This window comes from Plectropomus leopardus, chromosome 11 (genome assembly GCF_026936395.1).
Source record: "Plectropomus leopardus strain MGB_pleo_1.0 chromosome 11, ASM2693639v1, whole genome shotgun sequence".
Lineage (NCBI taxonomy): Eukaryota > Metazoa > Chordata > Actinopteri > Perciformes > Serranidae > Plectropomus > Plectropomus leopardus.
In genome coordinates, this window is record NC_142186.1 from 19,909,014 (window position 1) to 19,925,222 (window position 16,209).

The 16,209-nt window shown below is 36.3% G+C and overlaps 1 protein-coding gene across 2 annotated transcripts; it reads left to right on the plus strand.

The window, feature by feature from the left end:
* The first annotated feature begins 134 nt into the window (after positions 1 to 134).
* LOC121946253 (myelin-associated glycoprotein-like) lies at positions 135 to 16,203 on the plus strand. Of its 2 annotated transcripts, XM_088084242.1 has the most exons (10): positions 135 to 407; positions 2,000 to 2,070; positions 2,424 to 2,777; positions 2,911 to 3,222; positions 4,600 to 4,863; positions 11,010 to 11,270; positions 12,106 to 12,411; positions 13,435 to 13,513; positions 14,194 to 14,293; positions 14,386 to 16,203. In XM_088084242.1, exons 2-10 carry the CDS (start codon positions 2,025 to 2,027, stop codon positions 14,797 to 14,799), a joined length of 2,136 nt encoding a protein of 711 aa, XP_087940368.1. In that variant the 5' UTR covers positions 135 to 407; positions 2,000 to 2,024; the 3' UTR covers positions 14,800 to 16,203. The 2 variants fall into 2 exon arrangements, with proteins under 2 accessions (XP_087940368.1, XP_087940367.1); XM_088084241.1 differs by lacking the exons at positions 135 to 407; positions 2,000 to 2,070; positions 2,424 to 2,777; positions 2,911 to 3,222; positions 4,600 to 4,863 and adding exons at positions 7,497 to 7,617; positions 8,372 to 8,442; positions 8,832 to 9,185; positions 9,319 to 9,630.
* Positions 16,204 to 16,209: the final 6 nt, after the last annotated feature.

Below are 16,209 nucleotides of genomic sequence, written 5' to 3' on the forward strand. Positions count from 1 at the left end.
AAATACGGTAAAGATGGTGTTTTGCTGATTATATTGACTCTATACCACTTTTTACTGCCGTTTGAAAGTCTCTCTCCGTCACAGAGATGAGGAAATACAAAGAGGGCTGTTTTACTCCAACTTCCCTACTCCCCTTTGAAAACAAAAGCCATCTGACAGCATCTCTCTGGACAGAATCCCATACAGGGCATTTTATTTTGAAACATTTACAGGACCGTATTGATACGGTCGACTTTATAAATTGGTGGAATTTGTGCTTTTAAATGTGGAAATACAGTACTAGTATCTACGGGCCGTGACGCAGCAGCAACGTTGCAACAACTGTACGTGTGAAATCAAAAAGCATGACACACGCTGCAGCTGGGCGAGGCTGAAGTCGTTTTTTGTAGAGGTAAAGAAACGTAACGGTAAGTTGCAAAAGCTGTCAACATTTATTTTTTGAATTGTTTCATATTTGAATTTGTAGTTATTTATTATTTAAAATTATTTTGACAGCTCAGGGATGATTAAGCAATCCCCTTATTATGCACTGCACTTTTTGCACTGTTGACAATGATTATCTGTTTTTGAGCAAAGTGATGGTAGAAAAAAAAAAGTATAATTATTTCTATTTTTTTAATCCAATATAATCCATTTATCTAAAAAATAATTGACCAATTAGTCGATTATCCAAATAATAGTTAGCTGCAGCCCTAGTTAAATTGCTTCATCATTTCTGATACTAGATCAGAGAGTGGTCATTTTTGAGTTGGTAGTTTTTTGTTTTTGGCTTCGTTTTGTCTCGGACTGTATTTGCAAATGGAGAAGTTTTCCTGTATGCGTTCTCCCAAAAATCCCTTTCTGACAGAAATCTATTTATTTGAGCCCAAACTACAACTTATTCTCTAACCTAAAAGCTATCTAGAAATACTTTTCCTAACTGCATACATTTTGGCTGTATTTTGTCTCTTAAATGTACAGCAAATACATGGATAGACCATGTATTTCAGCAAAACTGCAAACAACTGCTTCAACATTTACCAATGAACTGGGTCAAGAATCCCATATTATTTTCGCTAAGCAATGGTTAGGCTATCACTGTTTAAGGGGAGATTTATTGGCCAGTGTGTCTGGACAGTATATTAAAATTTTTCATTTTTATTTATTGTTAATATAAAATTTTATTTTTAGTGGAGCAGAGTCTGCTATCTGCTGCTTTTTTATCTGGCTCTGGCTGTTGCTTGGTCACAGCCATTTTTGAAATGCTCTTTCATCGTTTACTTTATAATTAACGGACATGAGAAATGATACAAGGGGACTTTTTATGTCTCAGCTGAAGGAGATCACTTACTCAGGAAACAGAAAGCATAGATAAATATCACAAACAATTTCCTGCAAATCAGAAGAGATGTGTGGCTGTTTGCAATCCTGTCTGATAAAAAGTCAAATAACTGTGATACGCCTGTACACTTTAGTGACTTCCTCACTGTCCTTGCCTTGCAGACTGTTTCAAAGCATCACTTCTTTTAAGAACCTTCACTTCTCCACACATCTTTCACCTTTCTGCTCGAAAGACCTCAGGAAAAAGGAAGTCAAATCAAAAACTCTAATATCAAATACTCAAAAATATTAAATATGATTCTAAAAACTTAAACATTAAGTCACTTAATATTAGAATGGTAAATCTGAAGAAAGAAAGAAAGAAAGAAAGAAAAACAGAACAAAATAAAGAATGTGGTTCTGCACTTGAGTTGCCTAAAATAAATCACAATTTTGAAAACAGATCACTTGAAAATAAATAAATAAAAGACATTGTACTGTATGCAGCCTCCTGTTTTCCCTTTCAATCATTTCTTTTCCGTATTGATAAAAGATATGAAAGGCATTAAAACTTTTCTCCATTTGCAACCTCTGCCAATATTGCACTTTAGAGCAGCCTCCGAATAAACTATTCTAAAAATGAGATTTAATTTCAGATGACACCTAGTAACATGAATTGTTCTATGTGTAATCTCTACAGTTTTGGCCTCTTCTGACACGCAAAGATGGCCACAGCCCTGACTCTCCTTTCAATAAGCTGTCTGCTGCAAGGTAAACTTAAATTTATCCACATTTGGGTCAAAGATGATAAAAATGATTAAAAACTAGAACTTTGCAATATTAGTCAAGCATACACATCACAGTGTAACAGTATCTGTACTACATACGGTGGCAAATGAGGGGTGTGGTGAGCTACAAAAGTGCTCTGTTGTTTTTCTAAGGACTTCAATTTGGTGGGTAAAAACATAAAAAAAAACCAAGTGGAGGAACAAGGCACAATCTTTACAGTCACCCTTTTTGTCTATTGTAAGAATAAAGTACCTGATTAGGTAACCAAGCACTAAAAAAATCTAATTTAAAGTATTCACTTGTTCTAATGCACAGATGTTTTATTTGTGTTTCAGGTACCCTGTGTGGAGAGTTCAGAACATTTATGCCGAAGACTATTGAGGTTCTCAGTGGATCATGTGTGACCATCCCCTGCTCCTTTGACATTGAAGACAAATATAAAACAAACTTAGATAACACATGTAAAGCAATATGGACACATGATAAAAAGACTGTTGTGTTTGACAGCAGCAATCCTCAACAAACTCCAATAAAAGGAAATTTCACAGGAGACTTAAAACAACAAGACTGCACCACAACCCTGAACAACATGAAACCTGCTGACAGCAACACATATAACTTCAGACTGGAATGTGACAGTGCACTGAAATATAATTTTGTTCAACAAGTCTTGAATATTGTAGTCAATGGTAGGTTTTAAAGTCCACTTACTTACACTTAAGTCATCCCCCTAACTGCTTTAACCTCATTTTGCATTTACTGCATTTGGCAAACAGTTAACAAATAACTGTTTATTAAATGACTTATGTACCTTCTCACCAGCTCATCCACCCAGACCCACTCTGAGTCCGTCCACGCTGGAGGTGAAGGAGGGAACCTCGGTGAGTCTGAGGTGCTCTGCTCCAGCTCCCTGTCTGTCTCATCCTCCATCTCTGACATGGACCCCCAGGCTGGGTGACAGTCAGGAGACACTGCAGGAGAATCAGGACAAAACTCAAGTCCAGACCTCTGTAGTGACCTTCACTGCTTCTCACCTCCATCATGGACAGACAGTCTCCTGTACTGCCACCTACAACAAACAAGATGGCAGCTGCTCGTCAGCTGTTAGCACAAGTTTAACGGCTCAGATTTCATGTAAGTTCATTCTTCCTTGTTAAAACTTGTGTTTTATCATTCTTATTATTATTTATGATAACATTAACATTAAAATGGAATTGATCTGGTGTCTCTTATTTTTCTTGACTCAGTCAGGATTAGGACTGAAACAATTAGTCAATTCATCCATTAACTGATGGACAGAAAACAATTTTATAAGAGATTAATTATTAATTTTTGGAGGGTTCTGTCAAGAAAAAAAAAGTTTAAAATGAGAATTCTCCTGATGTAAAAATATCAGAATGTGCTGCTCTTTTCCTCTTATTTATATTTGGGTTTTGGACTGTTGGTAAGACAACATGTTTTTTCAGGATGTCATCTTAGCCTCTGGCAAACTGCGATCAGCTCAAGTTTGAATGTCAAATGTGTAACTTTGGGAAACAGCGAACTCCATGCAAACATGTGGCAGCAACTAAACTAAATTGTTTGCAATAAAGTCATTTTGATTTGATGTGAGTAATCAAAGAGGAGTGATGTAGCCCTCCTCAAAAGAGACAAGAAACAATTTTCACTGAAATGCATTTTATCAAATGGTGTCAGTGCTCAAACTTAAGTGTCATAATCTGCTTTTACTTCTATACATATATCAGATTACGGTACTCTTATAAATAATAATAAATGTCAATTCTGTCACTTTTTGAAACCAAAACTTCATGCAATTATGCTCCAGCATCAAAACCAAATTGTGAATAATTGTACTCTTCAGACTGTTACATTTGTGACACCTTGATGTACAATCAGTATTTCAATGCTGTAAGTGAAAAAGGTCACCCTTTCTGCTCTCTTATAATAAAGGATCTAAAAAGTGCATTTTACCCTGCTTTAATAATGCATAACTCCGTTAATGAAGCACTTTTCTACATTTACTTTGCACCTCTTGTAAATGTTAGAATGCACAGAACGTTTGCCTCTTGCAATTTCATCATTTCAGGCTTCAAAACATTTCAACAAATGCAGAATGAGCAAGACAGGTGGTACCTGATGATGAATGCCTGTAGGAGAGATTGACATTTTTGATGTAGCAGCACAGATGAAGTAAACGTTCAGGATGACTATAGCCCACAATGAGCTTTTCCATGATAAACAAAGTCAGTTTGCAAAAAGCAGAACTGCGTTCTCTCTCTTTGCTGCACTAAGCCTTATCTTGAGATGAGTAACAAAAAGGGAATTGTATACGATTCCCCTCACAAAATAATTTAAAAAAAACAATCTTCATGAATCCAAATCATGTTTTGTTTTTTTTTCTAAAAGGCATCAGCACTCATTTATCTGACATTTCCAGCTTTTATTTTAATAAAAATATCAGATAATGTTAAAAATATAAATAATACAAACTATTTATTCATCATTTTTCAGATTCCCCCAAACACACCACAGTGTCAGTCCATCCCTCTGGTCCAGTACCAGAGGGCAGAAATGTGACTCAACTGACATGCAACAGCAGTGCCAACCCAGCAGTAAACTACACCTGGTACAGAGCTGACGGAGGCCAGGCGACTTTCATTGGGGACGGACGTGTTTTAATCATTACAGCATCCAAAGACAACAGTTCTTTTTTCTGCAAGGCTCAAAATCATCTTGGAGCTGGACTTTCCAGCGTCACTTATGTAGAAGTTCAAGGTATGTATCATGTGAATAGATATGCAAATTCTACCGTTAAGACATTCTTTAATAAATATATGTAAATTGCCACTTTTTTAATATTACCTATCACCTGGTGATAGGTAATATTATGTAATAGGTAATAGGTAATATTATTAATATTACCTATCACTTGGTGATAGGTAATATTATGTGGGGTCAGTCTGATTTGTGGGAGCTCAGGATCAACAAACGAAGAAACAGATCTGTGTCACAACATCTTGTTGCTCAGATTTTTTTACTGAGCATCACCACAGCCAAATTGTGCTGAAACACAAAACTCCAATGGATGTTGGGGTCACAACACATGATTAAACACTGTCAAGTGTTCTGAATGAACTATTACAGCTGTCCTGTCACATATACAGGGATTTGTCGCTAATAAAAAGGCCACTGAGCTGCTGTGGCATAAATGTAACACCTCAAAAGGGATCTGAAATGTGGAGTATTAAGTGATTTCTTATTACAGGTCCTGAGTGTCATCATGGACCATACAGAGCTCTTCTCGCGGCTGTTGCTGGTGTATCTCTCACTGTCAATGTCTTGTGCATAGGCTACATGGTGTTCCTTTGGTATGTTTTTACACTGGATTATACTTCTTGTTATGACAGCCCTGCTGATGAATAGTTGTGTTTTCTTGTGCAAACAAATATTTATATGGATATTTATATATATATATGTTGGCTTTTTCTTTTTTTCATCAAAGGAGAGCCAGGCAGAACGGGAAGCCAAAAGAAGAGGAAAGAACGTACACGTCATTGAACCGTAGAGCCCAATCTCCAGAGTATGATGTCATTGCCCAAATTCCCAGATGATGATTATGTACACTTCCACTGATGATGACCATGATAAGTATCATATAACTATACTTAAGTATTTCATGGAATTTTTGAATTGAGGCAAATAAGAATATTGATATGAGCATTTCTAAATCAATTTCCTCCGAGGAGCTGGACACAAAACAGACCACTTGTCAATGTATTTTCACTACTTTGTCGATGAAGCGTTTAATGCTCCTTTTGGGGTTATCATCATCAGAGGTATTAGGGAGTGCCATGTGGTCATTTTCGAGTCGCCGATTTTATTTTCCACTTCTGTTGATATTCAAGCTCTCCTGATCAAGCGCAGTGTGTCTTATTTAGAACAGACAGTTCATTTCAAATAAAGAGCTATTAATGTATTTCTCATGGTTTAATTCATAGGATATAACAAAAGCATGTGAAGCCAAATTAAGAGGGCAGGATTTAGGTGAAACTAGATCAAAAAGACCAGTCTCAGGGGTTTAGTGTAATCACACAATGACTGTCAACGTCAAATACGTGTTTTGACGCTTGACAATTACACCGATTCAAAAAAAAAAAATTTGGAAAAATGTTTTAGACTAAGAAAAGAGTGGACAGCTTTGTCACTTTGCTACAATATGCTCCATGCAGCAATACTTCACACCGTCCTACCAAGAGGAATGACAGCATTAGTGGAGGCTTTAGCGATTATGACAGGAGCAAAGGAGTAAGTAAGGTGATTTTGTTGTAGAGGTGGAGGTCTGGGTTGTTCATATTGTAAAATGTATGTGTACATATTACTGTGTCTAGCTCCCATATATGACAAAGACAACAATCAACAGTCCTGTATATCATAAACTTTGTATTACTGAAGTTCTCATGGACCTTAAGGAATACTTCACCCACAAATGACCACTTGTGTATATCTGAGTCACGCCGTGGTATCTTGAGTTTTTGAAAGAAACATTGCTTCGCTGGCATGCTTCCACAGAAAACAGCAAGCACATTGATGTATTGATTGATGGGGACCACCTTTAACAACAGCAAAACTAGATCAAAACATCAGTTCACAAACTCTCACAAATCATTTGGCATAATATATAAATCAATATGCTATAAAAGGTTTCTTCAAGAATTCAAGGTGTCACTGAATTCAAACTGACCGATTTACAGATCGACATTTTGTGGCTGAAGTATTCCTTTAACTTAAGTTAGCAGGCTTTCATTCAGTGTCACAATAAATCATGAGACTGAAGTGCTGATTTGAATTAAAACGAGGATAAACAAACATGTTATTTCGATAACTACTAAAATATTTTTACAGCAATTTAAAAACATACAGGCTTGACAGCAATTTCTGTGGTTTAAAGATTATGTAATTAGTTCCCTTTTGTCATTTCTTTGTACCTTCCTGTACTTATAAGATGTGAATGTTGCCAGACTTGTTTTGCACATTTTGTTATACAGGAAAATGACTGTTAATCATCACAGTAAAGTTAACTGAATATGTCTTCATCACCTTCTCAGTTGGCCAGTCTGTAGTTTCAAAACAACATTCCAGTTAAATTTGTTGGATTTCTGTAGTTTAATAATAACATTGTTGGTATAATAACTGTATAAGTCTCTTTAATAAAAAAAGCTGCTTACATATTTTTGTAGTGTCTGAATCATTTACAGACATTCCCATTAACAGCTTGTTTTTTTAAACATTATTTCTCCATCAAAGAGAAACATTCGTGATCAGTGAAGTTAAAATTAGTATCAGTACAGGCGCGGTGCAGTTTAAAACCATTTCTGATGAAAATTCCATGAAGTGTCACAACCATGCGCATGTTAGTGACTTCCTCATTTGAAAGTTGCAGACAGTTTGAAAAAGCAGCCCAACTTTAAAAGGAACTTTATTCTCCACACAGCTTTCATCTATCTGCTCGAAAGACCTGAAGACGATAACGTAAGTCATCATAACTTATTTAATGACGCATATCAAATAATATAAATTGCTTTCAAACATGAAAAACTCTAAAACAAACATTTAGTCACTTGACTTTGGAACGATAAATAATTTGGAAAGTAGAAAGAAAAAAGACACTGTTAAAGGTGAAAGACTTTGAGTCAAGCTTTGAAATTTTTAAGGTGTCATTTGGACATTGTGACTGTGTCTTAGCTGAATACAAACAAATGATAGTTTTGTAAATAAATAGAAAATAAGTGAATAACTGTATGTTCACAACTTTTGACATTTACATTTCGCTTCCTGTTTCTCCTTTTCATCAGTCCATCTTCTCTGACTCATTTAAAAAAGCAGCATGTTGTGCCAACGTTAAACTGAATGATACAAAGTGTGAGAAATACAATTATTTGATGTTAAAAATCTCTCACAGTGAAAGGAATACTAAAATGGAATTAACCTTACGTTGGATATCTCTATTACCAAAGTTTCATGAGAGATTGGAAAATTTACAAGGAATAATGAGTTATTTAATTGATAAATAAAGGAATTGATTTAAAAGCAGTAATATAATTCACTTGAATTTTAGTGGCTCAGAATCTCTCACAGGCTTCCTTTAAGCCTTTTCTGATTGATGAAGATCTGCAACCAAATACTGCATACCACAGCAGCCTCCGAATAAACACCTCTCTATAAATCAAATATAAGCAGAGATGAAGCGCAGTAACGTGAGTTGTTTCATGTGTAATCTTGACAGTTTCTGCCTCTCCTGATGCATAAAGATGGCTACAGCTCTGACTCTCCTTTTCATTGGCTCTCTGCTGCAAGGTGAGTTGAGGTTCATTCACATTTGGATCAATAATTATTAAAACCTACAACTGCACTATGTTAGTCAAGCATTCACACCTCAGTACAACAGTATCTGTACTGCATACTGTAGCAAATGAAGGGTGCGGATTACTTCAAAAGTGTTCTGCTTTTTGCTTGGACCTTTAATTTGATGGGTGAAAAGTCTGCTACTTTTAACCTAAACCTCCAAATAAAAATGAATGTGGTAGCAAAGCACAATCTTTAAAATTGTCATGCTGAATTACTCTAAGAATAGAATATAGTGTACATTTTTTAACAAAAAGAGAAAACTAAATAGTAAAATGTCCCGATTATGGTAAAGTAATTTTCACTTGTTCTAATGCAAAGATGTTTTATTTGTGTTTCAGGTGCCCTGTGTGGAGAGTTCAGAATATTTATGCCGCAGACTATTGAGGTTCTCAGTGGATCATGTGTGACCATCCCCTGCTCCTTTGACATTGTTGACAAATATAAAACAAACTTAGATAACACATGTAAAGCAATATGGACACATGATAAAAAGACTGTTGTGTTTGACAGCAGCAATCCTCAACAAACTCCAATAAAAGGAAATTTCACAGGAGACTTAAAACAAAAAGACTGCACCACAACCCTGAACAACATGAAACCTGCTGACAGCAACACATATAACTTCAGACTGGAATGTGACAGTGAACTGAAATATAATTTTGTTCAACAAGTCTTGAGTATTGTTGTCGAAGGTAGGTTTTAAAGTCCACTTACTTACACTTAAGTCATCCCCCTAACTGCTTTAACCTCATTTTGCATTTACTGCATTTGGCAAACAGTTAACAAATAACTGTTTATTAAATGACTTATGTACCTTCTCACCAGCTCATCCACCCAGACCCACTCTGAGTCCGTCCACGCTGGAGGTGAAGGAGGGAACCTCGGTGAGTCTGAGGTGCTCTGCTCCAGCTCCCTGTCTGTCTCATCCTCCATCTCTGACATGGACCCCCAGCCTGGGTGACAGTCAGGAGACACTGCAGGAGAATCAGGACAAAACTCAAGTCCAGACCTCTGTAGTGACCTTCACTGCTTCTCACCTCCATCATGGACAGACAGTCTCCTGTACTGCCATCTACAACAAACAAGATGGCAGCAGCAAGTTCGCTGTTATCAAAAGTTTAACGGCTCAGATTTCATGTAAGTTCATTCTTCCTTGTTAAAACTTGTGTTTTATCATTATTATTATTATTTATGATAACATTAACATTAAAATGGAATTGATCTGGTGTCTCTTATTTTTCTTGACTCAGTCAGGATTAGGACTGAAACAATTAGTCAATTCATCCATTAACTGATGGACAGAAAACAATTTTATAAGAGATTAATTATTAATTTTTGGAGGGTTCTGTCAAGAAAAAAAAAGTTTAAAATGAGAATTCTCCTGATGTAAAAATATCAGAATGTGCTGCTCTTTTCCTCTTATTTATATTTGGGTTTTGGACTGTTGGTAAGACAACATGTTTTTTTCAGGATGTCATCTTAGCCTCTGGCAAACTGCGATCAGCTCAACTTCGAATGTCAAATTTGTAACTTTGAGAAACGGCGAACTCCATGCAAACATGTGGCAGCAACTAAACTAAATTGTTTGCAATGAAGTAATTTTGATTTGATGTGAGTAATCAAAGAGGAGTGATGTAGCCCTCCTCAAAAAGAGACAAGAAACAATTTTCACTGAAATGCATTTTATCAAATGGTGTCAGTGCTCAAACTTAAGTGTCATAATCTGCTTTTACTTCTATACATATATCAGATTACGGTACTCTTATAAATAATAATAAATGTCAATTCTGTCACTTTTTGAAACCAAAACTTCATGCAATTATGCTCCAGCATCAAAACCAAATTGTGAATAATTGTACTCTTCAGACTGTTACATTTGTGACACCTTGATGTACAATCAGTATTTCAATGCTGTAAGTGAAAAAGGTCACCCTTTCTGCTCTCTTATAATAAAGGATCTAAAAAGTGCATTTTACCCTGCTTTAATAATGCATAACTCCGTTAATGAAGCACTTTTCTACATTTACTTTGCACCTCTTGTAAATGTTAGAATGCACAGAACGTTTGCCTATTGCAATTTCATCATTTCAGGCTTCAAAACATTTCAACAAATGCAGAATGAGCAAGACAGGTGGTACCTGATGTTGAATGCCTGTAGGAGAGATTGACATTTTTGATGTAGCAGCACAGATGAAGTAAACGTTCAGGATGACCATAGCCCACAATGAGCTTTTCCATGATAAACAAAGTCAGTTTGCAAAAAGCAGAACTGCGTTCTCTCTCTTTGCTGCACTAAGCCTTATCTTGAGATGAGTAACAAAAAGGGAATTGTATACGATTCCCCTCACAAAATAATTTAAAAAAAACAATCTTCATGAATCCAAATCATGTTTTGTTTTTTTTTCTAAAAGGCATCAGCACTCATTTATCTGACATTTCCAGCTTTTATTTTAATAAAAATATCAGATAATGTTAAAAATATAAATAATACAAACTATTTATTCATCATTTTTCAGATTCCCCCAAACACACCACAGTGTCAGTCCATCCCTCTGGTCCAGTACCAGAGGGCAGAAATGTGACTCTGACATGCAACAGCAGTGCCAACCCAGCAGTAAACTACACCTGGTACAGAGCTGACGGAGGCCAGGAGACTTTCATTGGGGACGGACGTGTTTTAATCATTACAGCATCCAAAGACAACAGTTCTTTTTTCTGCAAGGCTCAAAATCATCTTGGAACTGGACGATCTAACATCAGTCAAATAGATGTTCAATGTAAGTGTCACATTTTAAATGTTTTGCATTACATAAAGCCATATCTCAGTAAACTGATTCAAAAGTTTTAATATTCAGTTATTCATTTACCCGTTTCATGTTTCTCATAAAGCTCTTAATTTGCTTAAATATGACATTAATTTAGACATTTTATTGATTAAACTCTTACTAAATACTTAATGTGACATTGTGTCAATACATTTTTATTTAAATTAACACTTACCATACGATAGGTTACACTTTACACTGAGACATGTTTCTAATATTTGATCTACCCTCATATGTGTGGAAAAAACCAGTGAGGAACTTTAGTCACATAACAGATGATTGTATTTGGGGGAAATATTAAAACCATGACAGTAATTGTTCAAATATGGTCATTGACAATACATCAGTGGATGGATAGAGAAAGATCAAGAAGGCCATTAACATCGAATACCAATGACTTTCTTGACCTAGTTGAAGCTGTAAGTGATTTCTGATACAATTACTTCTTTATTATTTACTTTTTATTGATATATATTTGCCAAATTTGAATCCTTGTTACAATAGAAACTTATCTGTATAGAAGGCAATATGGTTAAAATTATATAAAGACTTTAGTAAATATGTTAATAGTAAACTCGGGTAAAATTAACCTAATCCTGGTTAAAATGACTACAAACCATTCATTCATTCCTGTGGTAAAAGGACAAGGAAAGGACTTGAAGGAAACAGCATTTTCTTTGCATAATGATAGCCTTCATTCACAACTTCTCAGGTAGATCTTGTTGATTAAACGTGACTTTACTTGACTACAAACTTCTAAAGTCTATTTTCTCTTCATGCATTACAGTTGCCCCACAAATCCTGCTCTCATCTGATTGCAACCAAGCTCCAACCCAGCTCAGCTGTTCCTGCAGGACTGTCGGAAATCCCTCTCCCACTTTACAGTGGTATTTGGATGGGCTACCTGTCAATCACTCTGACAAGTTCATAATAAGCAATCTAAATGGCAGTCTGGGGAGCATCTTTACTGCGAATCATCCACAGGAGAACAATCTTTCCACCTTGCTCTGCCGCAGCTTCAACTCTCTTGGATCTGCCAGTCAACGTTTTTGTTTCAACAGCCTTCAGCCTCAAACATCAGCACAAAGTCACGGTCTGTCTTACTAATTGAAAATGTTACTGGTTAGCTGGAAGCCATAACTTGAAAGACTCTATATTGTACAGTACTTATTCATTAGTTATTAACTACCCATACTGCAAAGGAGCCAGGGATGGCTTAAATGTTGTTTGATCTATTTCTAATATTTAATGGAAAATATGCAAAAAAAAAAATGCAAAAACTTTAAAAAACTGAATCTGAAATGCCCAAGGAAACTATTTACACTTCCACATTAATGATCCTATCCATGGTTGGTAATACATAGTAACCATCACCAAGAAGGATAACTTTTTCAGAGGGGGGGTTGTATTTTTTCCCAAATGCAGTCTGCCTCTGTCCCAGGATTAGCATCATCCATCCAAACTTTGTATTTACAACAATGGTGCATGTTCTCGCAAATATTAATAGTACACTATTGGCTTCAGAGCTAAGGGCTGGCATGTTCTGGTGTAAGTGTTGACTACCCATACGAGTGTTACTTCTTTTTTTTGCCTGCTCCTGTGTGCAACTTGCCCATCCGTGTCTCTGTCACCTTCTTAAATTAGCAGCAAGGCTTGTGGTGCCAACCATATCTTCATATTTTTTTCAGGAAGTTGTTGGTTTGAGGGTGGGTGAGTGTGACTGATGAACACAGCGAGATAAAGGGAGAGGAAAGTCATCACACAAAATAAAGCACTGTAAATGAACTTGGAGAACAAAGAGAGAGTTGGAAAAGAAGTTTTTTGACAGAAAGCAATAGTGATATTTGATAGATTTCATAATTTTTAAATTTGAGTGTGTAATTGTGTGTGGGTGTGTGTGTGTGAGAGAGAAAGACAGAGAGAATATGTGGAAATATCTGGTGTCACTCTTTGAGGTATTAAAACACCCTGCCTCCAGTTCCATAGCATGTTTAACATGTCGCTTTCAAAATGACTTAAACCAAATTTAATAATTACCGATACTACTCACTAATGCATTTTTTGCTTAAATTTTACTTCTTTATCCTAATCTTCTAATGTCCCTTGTATGTTTCAGACCAAGTGATGTTTCCAGCCTTCATCACCACAGTTGTCACTCTGCTAGTACTAGTATTTGCTCTGCTGTTTACTATCAGGTAGGGTAATGGCTCGAGAAACCAAAATGCAACACAGAACACTTGCTCTACTCACTTTGACTTGGACTCCTTTCTCTTAACTGTGTTACTGTAAATACTGACACTATGCATTTGCTGTTACATCAGAACTAGGGCTGTCGGTGTTAATGTGTAACAGCAATGCAATTAAACCAGGATGAGTTATAAAACTAGCGTGATGGTACTTGTATCACCTGAAACTAAGAGACCTAAGAAATCCAGTGGTGTCAAGCATGTAATGCTAGCTTCTCAGTAAGGGTACTGAATAACACTCCGAATTAAGGCTACATTTTGGCAATGGAAAAATGGCACATCCATTTCACAGGGGTCCCTTGACCACTGACCTCAGGATATCTGAATGAAAATGGGTTCTGTGGGTAACCATAAGTCTCCCCTTTACAGACATGCCAACTTCATGCTAGTCCCATGCATTTTTTTGTTGTTATTTGATTCCAAATCAAGACAATCTGGTAGGAAATGTGTTACCCTGTCAATATGGACAACAAAACTGTCTTGAAATGTGTCTGGCTGTTTCACACTAGGATGTCTACATTAAAATAAGAAATAACTATATCATATATATATATATATATATATATATATATATATATATATATATATATATATATATATATATATATATATTCTGATGTATTTCCCAGGGTACAGAGGATTCACTATAACCTCCTCAAGAATCAGTGCACAGATGACATCGGCACAGTTACTATTAACCAACTTCTAACAAGTGGAGAGGAAAATGAGGTACTTTGACTTGAAGCAAAGTAACTTTTCTAATGTATGTAATTAAACTGTAGAGTATCTGTAGCACTGATGTTTTCTATTTATTTGTACAGGTGGCCAACACCACAAATGAGGACATTTATGCCAACACCCACATGCTAAGACTGGCTGATGTTACCCATCCTGCAACTATTTCTGAACCAAACAGCACCAACTTGCCAAGCTCTGAACCAAATAATGCAGAAGGAGCCATTAACAGCTCAGAGGATGTGATTTACACTACTGTAAATTGGAAGACTAAGAGCAAGAAGAAGAAGGGACAAGACGCTGTGGATATGCATCAGCCCGGTAGCTCTTATCTGGAAGAGGAGAGGTGCTCGGTGGAAGGCAAACACAAACATTTTGTGAGCAACGCACTGGAGATGGAAAACCTATATGACACAGTGGAGCCAAGAAATGTAAAGAAGGAAGGGGAAAGTGAATATGCCCAGGTGAAATTTAAAAACAAGAGTGCTATGCAGAAATAGCTCAAAGTTGCATATTGTTGTGCTGAGTTCTGAAAAATGACCTGCTCTCTTGTTTCTATGTTTATTTGTTTTTAAGTTAATGGAGATTTAAGATGTTGACGAAATGTTAAATCTCATTTTAAGAACACAATAGCAATAACACTCATAATGAACATTTTTCACAATTTCTACTGGGATAATGCAAACATCTTCTCCTCAACTCCTCAAATATGGGAGCTTGGTCAGTGGTCCTCAGCTTCAAACTGTTACAATCTGGTACCCTTCCAGCATCACTTTTGGTGTCAGTTTCTGTGTCAATTTCCACTTCTGCCACAAAAAAGAAGTTAAGTTTTAGGTAGTAAAGCTACTCTATTAGGTTTAGTAATCGATCATGGTTTGGGTTAAAATAATATGAGTACATGATGTGACTGAGAGAAAGTTGATTTCAAACGTGTTGTTGTATTTCTCCCCTAAACATGGAAAATAGGTTAGAATAGTACTTTTCTTAACTTTTTGTGGGTTTCTATCGTGTATTTATTCATCTGAAAAGCTGAAAGTAAGTAGCACAATCGCCATCGGGTGACATTTCAGGAAAGTATGAAATTATGAAATATAATGTGGATCAGCTCCTCTCCACGATGTAATCTATTGTCCCGCCAGAGAAGTTCTCTGCTGCAGCCAGAGGGAAGGATGGAGAGCCCTGCTCAGAGCCTGGCTGCTCCGTCTCTGTCCCGGCCTGCAGACTGAGGAGGAGACAGAGCTGCTGTGTGGTGCAGAAATGGGTGATAATATTAGTCAATCAATATTATATACAATATCTAAGACATAATGTGATAATATATGGTGCATTTACATTTTAAATCTAAATAACTGAATAGAAAATGGGGAGACTGCTCACTTTTTAATATTTATTTATTTTTTAAAAAATATTTCTTTCCACAGCCAAAGCCCTGCCTGACCTGGCCAATTAGCGCATATTTTCGTCCCAAACCCAGCCCAACCCATCTGGCTTTTCAGGACCTGGTGGGATCAATTAGGCTCGGGCTGAGATTGAGAACTCTATCGGACTTTCTCACTTTTTGACTACGTTATTGCCACAGACAGGATCACACTGGAGTTATCCGTAAGCTTTTTTGTGTAATACAGATGCTGTAAGGTGCCTTGTGTATCACTAACACAGGCCAAGGGCCAGTGACCAGGCTGCCGTATTTGGTGCCCTGGGAATAAGACCAGGTTGTAAATAATATAAAACACTGTACATTAACTTCTTTTTTTAACCTTTTGGTGATATTTAGCATTTGCAAATAACATTTATTTGAGATGTGTGGTATGCTTTGTGTGTTGCATTATTTTTAACACTTACTTTTTGTTCAAACTAAAATGGCTATTGAAAGAAACAAAAGAGAATATATATATATATATATATATGTG

What these genes read in the sequence shown, in the direction of transcription:
- LOC121946253 (XM_088084242.1), top strand. Translation starts at nt 2,025, where the DNA reads ATGGCCACAGCCCTGACTCTCCTTTCAATAAGCTGTCTGCTGCAAG. An exon ending in CTTGAATATTGTAGTCAATG is followed by an intron (nt 2,778 to 2,910) that starts GTAGGTTTTAAA and finishes CCTTCTCACCAG; the next exon opens with CTCATCCACCCAGACCCACT. An exon ending in CAAGTGGAGAGGAAAATGAG is followed by an intron (nt 14,294 to 14,385) that starts GTACTTTGACTT and finishes TTATTTGTACAG; the next exon opens with GTGGCCAACACCACAAATGA.